This window comes from Alosa alosa, chromosome 24 (genome assembly GCF_017589495.1).
Source record: "Alosa alosa isolate M-15738 ecotype Scorff River chromosome 24, AALO_Geno_1.1, whole genome shotgun sequence".
Lineage (NCBI taxonomy): Eukaryota > Metazoa > Chordata > Actinopteri > Clupeiformes > Clupeidae > Alosa > Alosa alosa.
In genome coordinates, this window is record NC_063212.1 from 12,360,300 (window position 1) to 12,379,279 (window position 18,980).

The 18,980-nt window shown below is 43.9% G+C and overlaps 1 protein-coding gene across 1 annotated transcript in view; it reads left to right on the forward strand.

Moving 5' to 3' along the window:
• acap1 (ArfGAP with coiled-coil, ankyrin repeat and PH domains 1) overlaps positions 1-8,019 on the forward strand; it is a 35,327-nt gene extending 27,308 nt beyond the window's left edge. Inside the window, exons 17-23 of the mRNA XM_048236136.1 lie at positions 467-663; positions 1,137-1,181; positions 1,894-2,072; positions 2,976-3,085; positions 3,375-3,485; positions 3,610-3,671; positions 7,432-8,019. Of these exons, the coding sequence (XP_048092093.1) occupies positions 467-663; positions 1,137-1,181; positions 1,894-2,072; positions 2,976-3,085; positions 3,375-3,485; positions 3,610-3,671; positions 7,432-7,532 (805 nt within the window). The 3' untranslated portion in view covers positions 7,533-8,019. The remainder of the gene's footprint in view (positions 1-466; positions 664-1,136; positions 1,182-1,893; positions 2,073-2,975; positions 3,086-3,374; positions 3,486-3,609; positions 3,672-7,431) is intronic.
• Positions 8,020-18,980: the final 10,961 nt, after the last annotated feature.

Sequence of the window (18,980 nt, forward strand, 5' to 3'; positions counted from 1 at the left end):
GCGCAGGTACTTTTTGCTGTTTGTTTGTGGCCTCCTGGTAGGTCATATCAGACTGAGTGTAATGCTCTGGGTCTCCATATCATCATGTTGCTGTTTGTTTGCTCAGTTTATGCACATAACACCTTTTAATTGTTTATTTGTCACAGGATGTTTTATGTTGCTCTGCATTGAGTGTTATTTAAGAAATGAAGTCAAGTCATTACAGTAGTTCTAAAGAATTTCTGATTGTCAGCATTAGCTTCATCATGATAATTTATAAATCTATTAAATTAATTTATTAATCTATTAAAAAATAGTTTTAATAGAGATGTTTGCAAGGACTTTTCCTATTTATACTTGGAAATCCTGCACTTATAATGGAGATATAAGTATACAACAAAAATAAATGATATCATTTATATCATATGCAGGTTAGTAAGATTCTAAATGCTTTGAAGTGGTCACCAAAGTGCCCTGTCCATCTCAGGCAGGATAAGGAGTCGTGGATCCGCTCCAAGTATGTGGAGAAAAAGTTCATCCAGAAGCTTCCGGAGACGGGCCGTGTGACTCCTCTGAGGCGCTCCAGTGCCCGACGGAACCGCAGCACGGTGCAGGAGCGACAAGGAGGAACCCGCCCCGCCCTCAAACCCAAACCCAACCGTGCCACCCTGCCCCGCCTGACAGGTAAACACACACACACACACACACACACACACATTTAAAGATAGGGCCTTTCACACACAAAAAAAAGTAATTAATTCTCTCACACACACATGCCGACTCAATCTCTCTCTTTCTTTCTCTCTCTCTCTCTCTCTCTTTTTCAGACACACACTCACACAGGTTTTCTCTCACAAACATTTACAGTACACATGCACACACTTTAAGAGAAAGAGAGACAGAAAGAAAACGAGGGAGGGAAAGAGAGAGAAAGTGGGAAAGGGATACAATCCCACTCTATCTCTCTCTCCAACAATCAGGCTTTATACCAATTTATTATATAATTGTATCAGTCCACAAACACACAATGGCTGTTCACATTCAGCTGGACTTGAGGGCTGGAGTGGTGTGCATGAGTGTGTAAATGCTGTTGTGTTAAGGCATTAGGATCGAGCCGTAATCTAACCAGAGGAATGTCATGTGCCTCTCTCCTTTAGGGATAAGCCCAAGTGACCTCAAGAACAATAGCCCCTCTTACAAGGGTAAGACACACACACACACACACACACACACACACACAACACATGCATTTACAAGTTGACACACACACACACACACTCATCCACCCACACACAGATTTTTTCAGTGTGACAGATCTTACTTTTTTATTCATATACACTTCTGAGACCCTGGGTGGGTGTGTGTGGGTGTGTCTGTGTGTTCATATTTTTGGCATGTGTGGGTGTTTCTGTTCCCTATTTTGGTGTGTGCCTGTGTATGCTTGTGTACCCACATTTTATATGCATATGTGTGTTTATGTTGTGTGGAGTGTGGACACATTCATCAGTGTGTTCAGAGACTTTCTAATGAGGAGACACAGCACTCAAAAAATACTCCATAGAAATGCATGGGGCTAGTTTGTCACGCCAATATGGCCGTTGTCTACACATATCCCACCCTTTTCTCGGCAAAACGTCGACATGTGAATACATTGAGCCAATCATATGTTGTGTTGTGAAGACATCGTGCCAATCATGTGTTGTGATCTCGCCGCTGGAGCAAGATTGGTGTCGTGAAGCCTTGTGCACGCGCATTTCTGCCGAAATGGATGCCTGACGAGTGCCCAAAATGCGTTGTCAAATGGCCGCCGAGTGGAGGGACTTGCCTAAAAGGACTTTGGTGTGTTTTGTGTGCGTGTGTGATGTGCGTGTGTGATGTGCGTGTCTGTGCGTGTGTGTGTCTGTGTTCGAGCAGACTATGAGGATGGGGAGGAGGAGGACCTGAGTGGCCTGCATCCCGGTGCTCTGCTTTACAAATCAGCCGCCATGCAACACTTCCCCGTCATGGCCGACGCGCTGGCCCATGGCGCCGACGTCAACTGGATCAACGTGGCCGAGGAGAGCAGCACGCCGCTTATCCAGGCAGCGACAGCGGTGAGAGATACGCGCCTTACAGAAACCTTCGAATAAACACGACCTAAGTCAGCAAAAGGGTTTTAAACTAGTAAAATCACTGTAAAAGTCTCAAATAGGGACTTTGAGTTGAGCCTGCCTGTTCCGATGTTCATTTTAAAGAAGTCGAACCCTGATGTCAGAAGCACTTTGCATCACTAATGATGGCATAGACAAAAATGTCCCAAAAATAATCTATGTCAATATGGCAAAGCATTATGCGAGTAACAGCATATGCACTGGTAGTGGGTCAGTGATGATGTCATCAATCCCATCACTAATCCACGTGAAGCCACAGCTTCTCTAAGATGTTTGCGTAGTATTGCATAGCCACTTCATAATCAGCATACTTAGCAACAGTCTGTGTTACAAACATCACTGAGCAACAGACAGGATCTTCTCCAGCAATACTGGACATTTAAAAACAGTTTGGCAAGACCAGACCAAAAAAAGTTAATTCCTTGAACTAAAAGGAGAGAGAGCATCCAAGGTGAAAATATAAACAAAATAGGACATCAACAGAGATGTGGAGAAAAATACGAAGAACGTATAAAGAATGCTCTTTTATAATGATGAAGAGCAAGGTAAAAGAGATACTGCCTTCTCCGAAAAACCTCTAAGCCTCTCCCTTTCATCCCACTGGGTGCATTTGGCCTCCTAAGCAGAGTGTCCTGGCTCGCTGAAGTGTGTACTAGCCCTGAATTAGGCCAAGCTACAGATCAAGTGTGCTCAAGGGAGTAGTATGCAGTGTATGCAGTCTTAGAGAAGTCAAGTTGAAGCAAAAGAGAGAAAAGGGGTTATGTAAGTGACAGCACTGTTTGCGTATGTTATACATGGGAGCAGATGGGGTCATTTGTTTGTCTGGTTGTTTGTTTTTTCCCCCAGAATTCTTTGGCAGCATGTGAGTTTCTGCTTCAGAATGGGGCCAATGTCAGCCAGGTTGATGTTAATGGAAGAGGACCTCTCCACCATGCTACTATACTGGGCCACACAGGGTATGAAACACACACACACACACAAACACAGACACAGACACAAATATATACATGAACACTAGAACAGACAGAGAAATCACTTACAGGAAAACAAATAATTTCTGAAATGCCAAGTAGGCCCATGTCAGACTCTGGACATCAAATTGTATCGTACAGGGGGGCAGACACTCATGAGGCCAACTTGCAGTTTCCCAAAACACGCTGGTCACCCAGATTGATTTAGACACACCAAAGCAAGCAGATATAAAACATGCACAGAAACTTGTTCACACACTGCTCTGTCCCATAGGTTGGTGTGTCTCTTCCTAAAGCGAGGAGCAGACTACAACGCCAGAGACAAGAGCGGCAAAGACCCGATCAGTATCGCTGTAGAGAGTGCCAATGCTGACATCGTGACCCTGTGAGTGTGATATGCTGCATTCTAAATGCCATCTACTCTCTAATTTCAATGAAATATCTGTATTCATCCGCCCTCTGATTGGTGAACTCCTAAAGTGGGTCGTTTTGATTTGTTCTTTCAACAGGCTGCGGATCGCCAAGATGAACAAAGAAATGCGGGAGATGGATGGCGCGTTTGGCCAATCAGGTCAATCCGAGGGGCTGGGCTGTGAGGGTGAAGGGGGTGGAGCGGGCTCTGTGATTGGCCAGACAAAAAAGAACTTGCAGGCTCTGAGGAACCAGCTCAGTGAATGGGCCCACGCAGTTCAGAATGGATAGAGCTGGAGCTGGAAATGTACAGTAGGGCCATTGGACGCAATAATGAAGCTGACCAAGTCATGGGCACTTTCTGTGGCCAAGGCACTAAGTCCTCTAATCTCCTGACTTTGGAGATTTGCGTGTGTGTGTGTTTGTGTGTGTGTGTGTGTGTGTGTGTGTGTGTGTGTGTGTGTGTGTGTGTGTGTGTGTGTGTGTGTGTGTGTGTGTGTGTGTGTGTGGATATGTGTGTGTACGTTAGATTCTGTCAGAGGGGATGTCTGCTGCACGTTAACCATTCAGCTTTAGGAGATATTCATGTAACACTAACAATGTTGGCCAAGAAGTCAGATGAGTTGAATGTAGACATCCCCATTACTGCCAGAGTGCCTAAGATATGGCATGTTTTACGTACTGCTGTGAAGGGTTTGTACAGTTTTTATAGATTTTTGTATATTTTAAAAATGTACATTTCCCTTGAATATGTTTTATTATATTAAGTACTAGGCCCTTTATGTTACACAGTACAGGATAGTACCTCAAACAGATTCAAGTTTGAGTGACTTATCACATGACACATTACTGTAGTTTTAAATTTGTCTTTATTGAATGCTCAGTATGTCTAAGCTATGCAGAGTGCTGAAACCACATTCAGCAGTCAGTGATCAGAATTGATCAGTCATCTGAATTCTCACTGGTGCCTTTCAGTTACTAGTCTGCCTTTCGACCAATCATCTCGCTGGGCATTTAGGCTTTTACAGATAGGCCTTTAGTTCCTGTTCCGTTAAGCCCATTACATCCACTGTTTTGCCATTTATTAGGCAATTGCATACAATGTCCCTGTTTTGCGGGACAACAACAACTCTGTACAAATGTGTTAAAAAAGCGAGTCGGCTATCCAGAAAACAAGTGTGACATGGCCTGGGTCTGTACACCGGGTCTGTAGCCAGTGTGGGGAGGCAGACCCTGAACAAGAGGCTTTTATGTCCGTCACCGAAGGGCTCAGGGACCTGCTGCTGGGTTGACCTGTTGATTGAGGAGAACTCCAAGGTCCCAGTGGTGTCGGGTGGAGTTCAACAGCTCTATGAAGACACTTAATGATTACGCCGACAAAACATTTTAGATCAGGGCCCTTTGGCCAACCTCTGTTCATCCTCTACATTAAGTGGCATTTCATTGTGGAAGTTGATGACTTTCATCTGAAGCAGTGAGCAGTTGCAGGGCCAGCATACGGTACCTTAGACTGTAGTTTATGCTGTCCATGACTGTAGTTTATGCTGTCCATGACTGTGGTAGCAGCTCACAGATAAATGGCATTGTGCTGATCTGTGAAATCTCAACCAACACGCCCTCATTATCCCTCCATGTTACTAAGGTGTATTTCAAGTGGCTAAGACTGCTGTCAGTAACACTCTGGACATAAGTAGCCTACCCTTGTGCAATGAATGGGTTTGACTGATCCATGTTAACCACACTCTTAAAACGAATGTGTTGAAAACAACACAACTATCGTTGTTTTTAATACATCTTTGTGTCCAGATAGGGACAACACAGTTTGTCTTGTTTCCAACACATTGCTTTTGTTATTCGTTACACAGTATATGTTGAAAATGACACAACTTGCGTCTTGCGACACAACACATCTGTGTCCACAACGCAGTTTGGGGACAACGCAGTTTGTGTTTATTCCTACACATTCGTTTTAAGAGTGCATGTTCTTTATACAGTAATCATGTATGTAACCTATGCTACCTCTAATAACCCAGCTTCAGAAAGTCCTACCATGTATTGGTTATACCTGTTCACACAAAACAGGTTATTTTATTAATTAACTCATCTACCTGGCTAAAGAGTTGTGCTAATTAGAATCAGCTAATTGAGTGAATGGTTAAAACAGATACATTGTAGGACTTTTTTACTTTTAATTAGACTTTTAATAGACTATCTGATTAAAAAGGCCTCATTGATATGCAAGGATACTAATATTTTTGCCACTGACATTGGAATCCCAGTGTTTTGGTGTTTTGGACATTTAACATGAAAATGCATATTTTTTAGTATATGTCCATTTAGGGCTCAATGAAAAGGTGTTGGTGTTGAATTAGGACAGCGGGCCACCAACCTGGTGCAATGTGGCTGTTCTCTGCCAGTGGACTGACTGGTGTTCTGCTAATATTCATTCAGTGGAAACTGTTTTTCATATGGGACTGGTTGCCTTCCACATGATGCTGTGCTTGTAAAGTGTGTTATTTCAGTCATTGTCTTTTGAAAGCACCCCAGTGTGGCTAACTCTTAAAGGTCTATGTTGCACATGTTTGTTGTTGAGCTTTTTTAATTTGTGTCTTTATTTGACTGTCTGCAATCTGTATGGCTCTGTGTGTGGATATTTATATGCGTGCGTGCGCGTGTGTGTTTGTGTGTGTGTGTGTGTGTGTGTGTGTGTGTGTGTGTGTGTGTGTGTGTGTGTTTGTGTGTGTGTGTGTGTGTACGTGTGTGTGTGTGTGTGTGCTGATATGTGTGTGTGTGTGTTTGTGTCTGTGTGTTTGTGTCTGTGTGTGTGCGTGCGTGTGTGTGTGTGTGTGTGTGTGTGTGTGCTGATGTGTCCATGGAGGCGGTCAGTCTCTGCTGCTTGCACAGTTGTGTGTGTCGTCTGCACCCTGCCCGCCCGCCCGCCTGCCACAGGTAATAGTCCACTCTCTCAGCCTCATAGCATGCCGTGCACACAGGTGCCTGTTTCAAAACCTCAATCAACACTATGTACCCCTCTCCACTTAGTCTAGCATCTCCCAAACTATAATTAGTCATTACAATTATTTGTGTGTGTGTGTGTTTGAATGTTTGTTTGTGTGAGTGTTTGTGTATCCTCTTCCAGAATCTACCTTCTTATCTTTTCGTGTGTGTGTGCTGCAGGCTTGTCCTCATGTCCCCTTGTCCATAATGTCCCAACTTAATTTCCCTCTTATGGATAATGGATTCATCAAAATATATTGAAAGAAAACATTGGAAACCGAGAAAGAATGGGAGGTTTTGGTGCAGTGTGCTGGATTCTATAGGTTTTGAAAAGGGCTTGTGCTCTGCATAGCTGCCTGCTTTGCCCCAGTTAAATGGGATTCTTGCGCAACTAATTGTGATTTTATTTTGGCTCATTAGATGAATTAACAAACTAATTATTTGGCAACTGGCGTAGGGTGCTTGGGTGAATCACACTTGCATGCAAAGTTTTGTGTCTGTGTGGATGTGAGTTTTTTTTTTTTTTTTTTTTTTGAAATGGCATGCCATATGGAGAGATACTGTACATAAACAAAGGCTATGCCAAACCTGTCATCATGAATTACCCTAGGGCAGTACCATTCAGTCCACCAAGGTCAATATTTCGACCCAATGTTTCTACAGACACAACTCCTGTAACAAACAGAGAGGTAGGCCCCTGAGTGGGCTAGTAGACTGAAGATTATTTTACTAAATTGCATGGGCATAGTGCATGATTTAATGATGTTATGTGTATTATTCTCTCTCTCTCTCTCTCTCTCTCTCTCTCTCTCTCTCTCTCTCTCTCTCTCTCTCTCTCTCTCTCTCGCTGTTTATTACAATGCATGTGTTTATCTATGCGTACCTTACTGCATGGCTAACCCTACTTTTGTGTCCCCTTTCAGGTGATGAGACTTGTCTAGATATCTTCAGAGATTTCTCTCAGATGGCTTCCAACAACCCCGAGAAGCTAAAACGCCGCAGCACCGACATCAAAACCCCCTGATCAGCAGGTGGCAGTGTTTCACAACACATGCTCCCCTCTGTTCAGCTTGTACACACACACACACACACACACACACACACACACACAGAGAGAGAGAGACACACAGAGAGAGACACACAGACAAGCTTACAGGCACACTCAGTTCAAACTCACACTCCAAATATCAAATATGCTTAATTACAGGCCGCACAAAGAGAGAAAATACAAACACACACACACACACACAGGCACACACACAAACACACACATACACACACAAACATTTTTGCTCACTTATATTCCAGTCATTGTCAGGATCATGTGCTTTCTCTACACGTGTGCCTGAACCATGACCAATCCTGTGTATGTAACTTCTCTTGCACCATGTTTAATGGTAAAGTACGTTTTGTGCTGGAATTCTTTTTATCTTATATGTATATTCTGATTGTTTTATATGGATTCCCCAGCACTTGAGAGTGAAGAATAAAACTGTACTGAATTAAATAGATTGTGTATCCTGTTATTTATTATTTTTTTGACATGGCATCCGACATACTAGCGTAGCCTGGCCCCTCCCATCCTAGATCTCCTTTCAGGGAGATACTAGTCTGGGACATGATAATTCACTATCGCTTCCCTCAGACAAGAAAAATGTCAGGTCATACAGGGACGAGAGGGGAAGAGAAAACCGGAACTTATTGTGATAAACAGAAGTAGCAACACCTGCAAACATCAAAAAAATGCAGTTGGAAAAATGCAGACATTTATTTACAGCAAAGTTAGACCCACATACATTGTTTCTTGACTGTTTGTAAAGTTTAGGCGAAATATGAAGTAAAGTTAAGAATCTCTGATCAATGTGATTGGTTAGGCTGGACCAATGATTTTAAAGTTAGCACTGCAACAGTTGGAAAGGAATCCCAATCATGAGTCACCAGACTCTTTTCACTTTGTGAATGATTTTGGATTTTTCCAGGCTAGCGTGTAATCTTAAAGTAATGATGCATGGGGCAACTTTCCGAGTGTTGTTGCTGGCCAACCACACAAGCAGTTCCTTGTGTTCTGATAGGATGATCATGATAATTTGCTTACTGATGTTGATGAAGGCATGGCAGAACAGAACAAAACAATTATCACAACAGTCAGTAAGGACTCGACTCTCACACAGAGGGCCAAAAAGTTAAACAAAGTCTTGAAAGATTTTTATATATTTTTTAAAGATATCCAGGGCAAAGTGCAGTGCAAATGTTTCAGTCAATCCCTGTCTTCCCTCATTGCAAAGAGTAGTGCATGTTGAGCCACCATTTAAATTCTGTGTATTCTGTGCAGGTGTTATTTACAAAGTTACATATAGCTCTTAAGTGGTGAACAGCTGGTATTAAATACACAGGAGAAGGATGTTTGCCTCTTAAATTTAGCTTTGGAAAGCTAAAGTCCTTTCTGTTCTTTCCATGCACCTTAGTGAAAGCTTCATCTAAAACTTCTCGTGGATACACTCTCGTTAAAAACTGTCTCAAAGAGTTTCTGTGTCTCCACTTGGAAATCATCATCCCTTGTACAGATGTGTTGAATCCTAAGGAACTGACTAGAATGGCAAACATTCTTTAAGGGGAGTGGGATGATAGTTAGAGAAATGTACAAGACTGTTTCTATCAGTGGGCCTAGTGAAAAGTGTGGTATAGATGTCTATTAAAAATTACCCTTGTATCAAAGAAATTCACTTGGTGACAGTCATATTCAACACAGGTAGAACCTTTCCAAATTAAAAATACATAATCAATATACCTTTTCTAGAACACAATGGATGGTGAAAAAGAATACATATTGATATTCAAACCAATCCATAAACAATTTTGTATAGTCGGGGGCAAACCTTTCACATTGAAGTACCACGTGTCTGGAGGAAGAAATTGGCTTACACTTTACTTGAAGGTATCTACATAAGAGTGATATGACACTGTCATGAATGTGTCATAAACAATTATAAACAAGTCATAAACGTTTATGACATAACGCTTTTGTCATTAAGTGTCATTCGGTTTTTGTCATTACAAGTTAGGGTTCATGTGTCATGTCATGACAGTGTCATGTCACTCTTATGTAGATACCTTCAAGTAAAATGTTACCAATAATTGTTGCCATGAAGGAAATAAGCCTAGTTCTTTGTCAGTATAATTCTGACCTAGTGTCAAGAAAGAATTTAAGAGCACACAGACCAGATGAGTGTGGGATGTATAAAGACTCATCCATCGTGGCCAGAATCAATCCTATCACTAATGCACGTCACTTCAGAAAGTTGAGATATAAAATCACCAGTATCTCTAAGGTATGATGGGAGCTTTTCCACTAATGGTCTTATATGGCAGTCAACAAAATGGGATAAAGGTTCTATAAGTTAACCAATACATACAAGCTATGATAGGACATTTTGGAAACCCTTCTGAAGCTTTATGTACTTTACTTTAGGTAAACTGTAAATCACTGGTTTGATGGGAAAAAATATGAATTAAATATTTATATTCAGACTGACTCACATGATCAGAGGACCAGGCTTGTTTTAGAAACTGGTCCATTTTTCCTTTAAAGGGGTGTGTTGGATCACATGAGAACTTTGTGTAGAACTTGCAGTCAAATAACTGTATATTGATTTCATCATCATACATACTGTCCATCAGCATTATCCCACATAACTGTGCAGGCGTTCTGTATTCTGTAGGAGCATTCTCAGCTGTCAAAGGTAAGTTGGTTCTCCCCTTATGATAGAAATATTCTAACTTAACAGAGCGAAATAATTTAAAGAGCTCTACCTTAAGGGACTACTTACTTAAGTGACAGGTGTAGGCACCAATAACAGTCCTTTAATGGAGTTGACATCATCAGACAGTCTCTGGCAAAATAGATTAAAGATTGTTTCCTGTATTTTTGGCTCCTTCTTGTCTGGCCTCTTCTCCTTGTCTTTGTTGTCTTTTGTGTCTGGCTGACCATTTTGGAGGTGCATTCTCTAAAAATCAGACTCAATTTACCCAAACAACAATACTCAGGAATATGGCCATGCATAACTGGTTAAAAAGTGTATCATCATCTTTGGACCAAGTTTTCAGGGGTCTCTCTTATACAGTCATTCTGAGTTGTTATGTGAATAATTAAAAATATTCTGGCACCCGACAAGAAGAACAGCTTAGCCTAAAATACATCAGGCGAATAGAAACTGGAATTGGAGCAAAGGTGAGCAGGTTCACTAACCTGACTGACATGCAAAATTACCTTTTCTGTAAGAAGAATTCACCTAACTGTAATTCTTAAAACCTGCATACTTCTTTTTCAACAAGTCAAAACAGGCCTGGTTGCACAAAACATGTCCCTGAAGCCGCAAAATTCCTCTCAGATTACACATTATCCGCAGCTCCATTCATGCCACTTTTTAGTCCCTTCAGAATAGGCTGTTTCTGGGGCCTGTTGCATGAGAATGTATACATGAGAATAGGCCTACATTATAATTTTGGCCCAAAGTTGGAGACCATGTAGAAATGTGTTGCAATTTCAAAACCAGACTAAGGAACCGCTTGTTGTAGGCCTACCGATGCTAGAGTTGTTACATAACTTCATTGTCGAACCATTTATCACAGCAACTTGGCGCTAATATCATTGGAAAGCTTAGATTCGGTTCCATTGATATGGGTGTGTATGATATGTATGCTATGTGTGTGGCAGTATTCCGCAATTTTAGTTTAACCTGGACTTGAGCAGCTGGGACATTAAGTGATGAATAGTTTAATAAGTCCCCGCACAACAAGTGGTTTCATTTCAAAGATTCTGCAGCTGCTATTCCACCAATCGAAATAGCCTACCAGAAATATGGGCATTCTAGAACATCTCTGAGGTCTGAGCTGAGTGCTTGCTTCGACTGGCTTGAGCCTGCGGCGTGAAGGTGCGCAACTGTCGTTTGGTCAGTGTTTTCTTTTCTTTCTTTTATTCCAATTTGGGTCTGTCAATCACAGTGAAAACCCGGGGACTTTTCGGGGACAACTCAGCGGAAGGTCGAAATCGAGGACTGTCCCGGAAGCCGGGGGCGTCTGGCCACCCCTATCCCAGGAGGTAATGTGGGAACCGCTGTATTTCTCTCAGGCTAAAGAGATTTTGGGCGATTTCTTTCGACCTCCAGCAAAGTTCAGTAAAATGCAGACCGCAGAGGCAGAGACACGGTGATCAGCTTTCTGCAGATTCTCAACAGGTGTGCTCACATCAACCCCCAGAAATTCCAGCCACAACTTTAGCCTTTCTGGATGGTTGAAGGAAGTCTGTGACAACTTTTTTTTGCTATGAATTTTCCGCAATTCGAACTGTACAAAATCACCTCATTTTTTAGCTGTCTGTTGCAAAATACTCTAAGACAGCGATCTTCTGCTTCTTCTGTGTATTCAATGAAATGCCAGTGGTTTGCTTGTAATTGGCAAGGCGGTTGTAAGGTGCATTATAAGCCACCAACTGGGCTGGAGTGTCTAATATTCAAGCTCTCAACGGAAGAATATGCGGGTGTGAGGCGTTTGGAAAAATAGCTCCACAGTTTTACAATGCATGGTAAAATACCTGTTGGAAAGCATCTTTTGTAGCGATTTTTGTGTGAGCATATCAGCGAACACCCTGACCACTTCGAGTGAGTTTCCGTCTTTGTAAACAAAAGTTTAATCGTTTAAGGATAGCATTGTGTCACAAAGTGTTTCAGACATTAGCCATGAATGTCTTTGAGTCAAGATGAATAAATGTTGAGCATGGATAAATAAAAAATAATGTCATAAATAGGCCTAACTAAGCCTATTTTGTACCCTGCATAAATACAAATGTAATTGTCTTCTCTACAAAAACAATAAAGGTAGTATTTTGGCTGTGAACATTTCTTGTATTTGTAAACAAATGCATCAAATTAGGAGGGAGATGAATAAAGAATGGGCATGCACATTGCACACACATTTCTGTGATTATATTGAGTACGTAGCCTAGACATATTGTAATCTGGGTTGTGTTAAAACTGCGATTCAGTCCTGCACACGCCTGGACTCGAACCCGCGAAACAGACGCACCTTAGAACGGGAGTCGAGCGTGCTAACAATGGAGCTAAAAGCCCAGGCTATAAGCTTTCGTGTCAGCAGCATTATTGACTCTGTTGGCTCTCCTTTTTCAACAACCCACAACGGCGCGCCCCGTGTCGCGCAACTTTAATGCTTTGAATTAAATTTCGAAGCAGTCACGTGGGTGTGTGGGAAACGAAGCTTCGGACGTCACTGATCACGTGATTATCACAAAACGAATCAAGCTCCGATACAAAGCTCCACTCCAAATTGGTTCATGTCTTTGATACACGCTTCGAAGCAGGGGGTTCACAGGTAACATCACTACTTGGAGTGCCGGCATGCCATTTGTTCTTTGATGGAAAGGACTATTTCCTCAAGGCCTTGGTTACAGAAGGTTCCAGGAATGGCTACCCTGGCCGACCAGCTCTCAGGTCTGGGTAAGAGCCTTCAGTCCCTCCTTGGCTCCTCCAGTAATCAAGTTTTTGAGGCTGCTAGTCTCCCGCCTGACCCTGCTCCTCCAGCCCATTGCCAGGGGCTTAGGGTGGGCGTGCTGCGCCTTCAGCCGGCCGCTTCAGGTCCAGAACCCCAGCCTGAGGAGTTCCAGTTCCCCTCAGAACTCATCCAGGTCCCTCAGGCTCCCTCCAGGAGGAGACGTGGTGCCAAGCGTCGGCCAACCCGGTCATCTGACACCATGCCTCCTGTGCCAGCCCAGAGCCATGCCTCCTGTGCCCAGCCCAGAGTCCGCCCCAGTTGCCCGGTGCCTGCAGCCCAGCCTCTCCTGTCTGTCCAGCCCCGTCTTCGGCCTGAGCCGGCAGCCCAGCCTCTGCCTGTCTGTCCAGCCCCACTTCTGCCTGAGCCGGATCCGCCTCCCTCTGACTTTCTGGCCCGGCCTCTGCCCGAGCCCTTCTCTGTTCCTGTCTCTCCTGAGTGGTCTGTCCCTGTCCCCGTCTTTGTGCCAGTCACCATCCCCGTCTTTGTGCCAGTCACCATCCCCGTCTTTGTGCCAGTCACCGTTCCCGTCACCGTCTCTGTCTCTGTCTCTGTCCCAGTCACTGTTCCTGTCACTGTCTTTGTTCCTGTCCCTTCCCCTGCCCCTGTGTCTGAGTCTGCCCCCGGTCTCTCGGACCAGTCCCTCCGTCCAGGCCCCCTCCACCCACCCTGTTTGGACTTTTCAGGGGACGCCAGGAGGCGTCCGTAGAGGGGGGGTACTGTTAGGATCTGGCCCGGACCGTTGGGTTTGTGCCACCTTGGTGGCCATTTTGTGTATTGTCCTGTGTTTGTTTTTGCCTGTCTGTAATTCTGCCTGGTGGAGTCTTGCACGTGGGTCCTCCTGCACACCCCTGACAAGCTTACTGCCAACCTGGCTCCCTGCAGGCAGAGACCTGATGGTTCATGCTCAGTACAAATTGAGACATTGTGCAATGAAACCGATTTCTCGGATTTCTCTGGTGAGACAGTGCATGCATCATTAATGAATTGTTGATAAGCCCTCTACTATAGGAAAGTGTGGATTGTGTACAGTATAGCTTTGCATTATACACTGCGCATAGATTACATGGTTTATTGAGAAATGAGACCTATTGAAAATTCTCTGGCTATATCCATAGATATTAGAAAGCTAGATCCCGCAGTGTCCATCGTGTTCTATTAGGTGGCATCAGAAATGTCGCCATATTGCTGGGGCAACACCTTTACTGTCTATGGGCAACACTTGCCGGCAATTCAGAGACACCTGTCTGATTTCCAGTCAGTCACATGCATCTCCACTGGCCTCTAGTTATTGTTGCCCCCACCAAGATGACAGCGCTATTTATGTACGTTCTGTATCCAAATGCAGTATCTAGCTTTCTAATATCCATGGCTATATCTACTGACCAGGTAATGTTTCATGATTCTCGCGAGATGTCTCCGGGTCGATGAGAGTTAAATTGCAAGGCTGGTTCTCCGTCTGGGTCGATGCCAGCTGTGCTCTATGGCTATGCTAGGTGAACGATTCCTCTATTACAAGTTCATTTACCATCAATATGGCTTCGAAGTTGCTATTTTAAGTTATAAAAACCTTGCATAGTACTGCTTTAAGCACCTAGGCCTACCATATTTTACAGTCAGCCTGTCACAACCTGTTCATCTAAATCAAATCAGAACAGGAGGGGAGACCTTCCATTGCAGATTCACAACTCTCATATATGACATTCCTCAAAATCAACATGACTGAAATTTGTCAAATTATTGTTTTGAAAGTGTCTTGACTTTGGTTCCATGCCAGCTGTTACTTAGCTGTAGGTAGTCTGTGGTGTACATCCTTGCCTCAGCCTTTAATTATTTTTGTCTGATTGTGAAATATTTGGCATGGAAATTGTATATTAGCCTAGGCTACACCACACCCAAGCTTTTATGCAACACATGTTTCCTTTGGCACCACAAGGGTGTACTGTATGTTTTATTGACATTGGTGGGGGCTTCAGTATTGTTTTCTACATGATATGGAACCAGCGTCTGAGGGACAGAAATACCAACAGAGAAAGCAGGGCCCGTCTTCTGTCTGAAGGGACGTGAACAATGCCTATACTGTAGGCCTGCAATAGGTTATCACTTCACTGCTTGACACTACCCCACATGGAGAAAAATCACACATTAACAATGGAGAGAACCTTTCAGAAATGATGTTTGGTGCGAATAGATTAGCAAAAAAGCATAGTTTTGGTGAACAGAGATGCAGATCTCCGTATATAGTGTATTATAGGCCTGGGCGATATGGCTGAGAGGTAGATCACGGTATTACTTGATCATATTGAACAATATCGATAACTATTGATACTGTAATTTGATGACCTTAAAAGACTAAGAAAAAACATGCTGAATTTAAACATTTCTGTTTATCTCTTAATATAACATTCCACTGTTCTTCAATTATCAATACAGGAGAAAACTCATGTTTGCCTCATTTGGTGGTCCAGTCTCTTATCGATATGTTTTATTTATATAAGTTATTGTTTTATTGACCAGGCTATGGAATTAGATATTTAGCTTTTTTACTTTTCATTAACCTATTTACCGTAGTCCAGACACTGAATTTCACTGTCACTTGCTACTGTACTCTCCACTTGATCACTTTACTCTTCCACTGTGAATTACAATACCTCTAACAATGACATTTCTGTCTGGAGTTGAACTACAAACTACATGTGGATAAAGAGTGCAGGATAAAGGTATGAAACTGTTAAGAAACTGTATCTATTTTGGTTAACTGAACTGCCAATATAAAATTATATGACAATTTTGTACATCATTGTCTCATATTGTATTTTGCCACTTCAGCCTATCAAGATCGTACCCCCGATAGCAAACATACACTGGGACGGAACTGGGCCACACCTACCTAGCGTCCGGCACGGATCTGCATAATGGACCTGATCCGCGTCCAAACGCACATCGGTCCAAAATTGGTCTGGATCCGTTTGACGGATCTGGTACCAATAAGGGCTAAGACTGGCCCAGTTCCGTATGGTAGTCTGTGTTACTGACGTGTTCCAGATCTGTTTATCATATGCAATACGGGTCCGCTTATTGTGTGTGGTACGGACTCGTTTATCAGACATCAGCCGGCTTTATTTGACATGTGAAATGTGATTGGTAATTAGGGCTAATTATCCTGAAAAATCTGTTTGCTACACATTTGCTAACAGGTTCGTTATAGGTTCACCCAGGCTAAAGTTCAACGTTTTCCCAACAGCTCAACTGATAAACATAAGCTAGGCTACAAACACAAGGGGGGTAAAAAAACCTACACAAGTGTCTTATTATTTTTTTAATTCAACAACCTGGCTGTAGAAGTGCAATCCCAGATAAAGTTTAAGTCGTGTTAATTCCACATTTATTCCTTTTTGCAAATAGGCTAAGTCACAATTACACTTTCGTTTTTTTTATCATCAGTGATCCTGTTAAGCGTTATCACTGTTTTTTTCCAAAATAGTTATTGTGATAGCTGTTTTGCTTAAGTTAAGCTAGTTGTTGTTGCTGGAAAATAATAGTAAAGTTATCAATCGCTCGGTTGCTTGTTGTTGTCTCTGAATAAACTAACAGAGATAAAAAGCAGATACTACCTTGAAAAGTTGGGCTGTCCTAGTCTAACCCCAGGCTGGCAAATCATGTCAAAATATTGATAGTGAGCAAACCAAAGATCCTTGAATAACATTACTGCTTGGACTTCTGCATGCGTGGCAAGAATATGGGGTTGTTTCATAGCACTGTTAGATCTGACACAAACAACAATTGACTACTTTTTACCACTGCTAGGTAATAATAAAAAATAATGAAACGAACATATGATCAATATTGAGCCAACCATATCTTCTTTTCCAGCCTTACTGTAGAAATGAAGTGGCCATGGGAACATAGTGCACCCCCATGGTTTCTAAATTTGTGCCATTCCAAAATACCTTTTTTTTTCTTTAGCAGCCAGTTGACAATGAAGTAGGGAAAGGACAGTCAATTTAGAATCAGCACCTTAATTAATATCATTACCACCTGCTGCTGTGAAAAATGGTCCTTTGGCTCATATCCGTATCACAGGTTTGGGCCAAATCAGTGTTTTAATATTTTAAACGCATCTCCTGACTTCCAGTTGAGTTGCGGAAATTGGACCTGGGACAAATCTGTAAACCGGTGATAAAACAGCATTGCTAGCAGAGCTGAAACCTGTATCGAGTAGACCTGGCCCACAGTCAGATACCGTGTATATCATTATCGCGATTCAGTCCTGCACACGCCTGGACTCGAACCAGCCAAACAGACGCACCTTAGAACGGCGAAGTCGGCGTGCTGATAATTGAGCTAAAAGCCCGGCTATAAGCTTTCGTGTCAGCAGCACTATTGAGTCTGTTGGCTCTCCTTCTTCAACAACCTACAACGGCCCCGCGGTCGTGGCATCCTTTAATGCTTTGAATTAAATTTCAAAGCAGTCACGTGGGTGTGTGTGAAACGAAGCTTCGGACGTCACTGATCACGTGATTATCACAAAACGAATCAAGCTCCGATACAAAGCTTCACTCCAAATTGGTTCATGTCTTCCATACACGCTTCGAAGCAGGGGGTTCACGGGTAACATCACTACACTTCACTACACTGAGCTAAGTCAGGTGGATTACACTCTCAGCAGGCTCAACTCTGAGCTAGTGAAGTCCACTAACTTGGAGCGCTGGCATGCTATCGTTACCTTGATGGAGAGGACTATTTCCTCAAGGCCCTGGCTACTGAAGGTTCCAGGAATGGCTACCCTGGCCGACCAGCTGTCAGGTCTGGATAAGAGCCTTCAGTCCCTCCTTGGTCCCTCCAGTAACCCAGTTTTTGAGGCTGCTAGTCTCCCGTCTGACCCTGCCCCTCCAGCTCATTTCCAAGGGCTTAGGGTGGGCGTGCTGCGCCTTTAGCCGGCCGCTTCAGGTCCAGAACCCCAGCCTGAGGAGTTCCAGTTCCCCTCAGAACTCATCCAGGTCCCTCAGGCTCCCTCCAGGAGGAGACGTGCCAAGCATCGGCCAACCCGGTCATCCGACACCATGCCTCCTGTGCCCAGCCCAGAGGCGCCCGCTCCTGTGCCCAGCCCAGAGGCGCTCGCTCCTGTGCCTGCAGCCGAGTCCGCTCCTGTGCCCGCAGCCGAGTCTCCCGACGCCACGCCGGCAGCCCAGCCTCTGCCTGTCTGTCCAGCCCCACTTCTGCCTGAGCCGGATCCGCCTCCCTCTGACTTTCTGGCCCCGCCTCTGCCCGAGCCCTTCTCTGTTCCTGTCTCTCCTGAGTGGTCTGTCCCTGTCCCCGTCTTTGTGCCAGTCACCATCCCCGTCTTTGTGCCCGTCTTTGTGCCAGTCACCGTTCCCGTCACCGTTCCCGTCACCGTGCCTGTCTCTGTCCCAGTCACCATCCCAGTCACTGTTCCTGTCACTGTCTTTGTTCCTGTCCCTTCCCCTGCCCCTGTGTCTGAGTCTGCCCCCGGTCTCTCGGACCAGTCCCTCCGTCCAGGCCCCCTCCACCCACCCTGTTTGGACTTTTCAGGGGACGCCAGGAGGCGTCCGTAGAGGGGGGGTACTGTTAGGATCTGGCCCGGACCGTTGGGTTTGTGCCACCTTGGTGGCCATTTTGTGTATTGTCCTGTGTTTGTTTTTGCCTGTCTGTAATTCTGCCTGGTGGAGTCTTGCACGTGGGTCCTCCTGCACACCCCTGACAAGCTTACTGCCAACCTGGCTCCCTGCAGGCAGAGACCTGATGGTTCATGCTCAGTACAAATTGAGACATTGTGCAATGAAACCGATTTCTCGGATTTCTCTGGTGAGACACTGCATGCATCATTAATGAATTGTTGATAAGCCCTCTACTATAGGAAACTGTGGCTTGTGTACAGTATAGCTTTGCA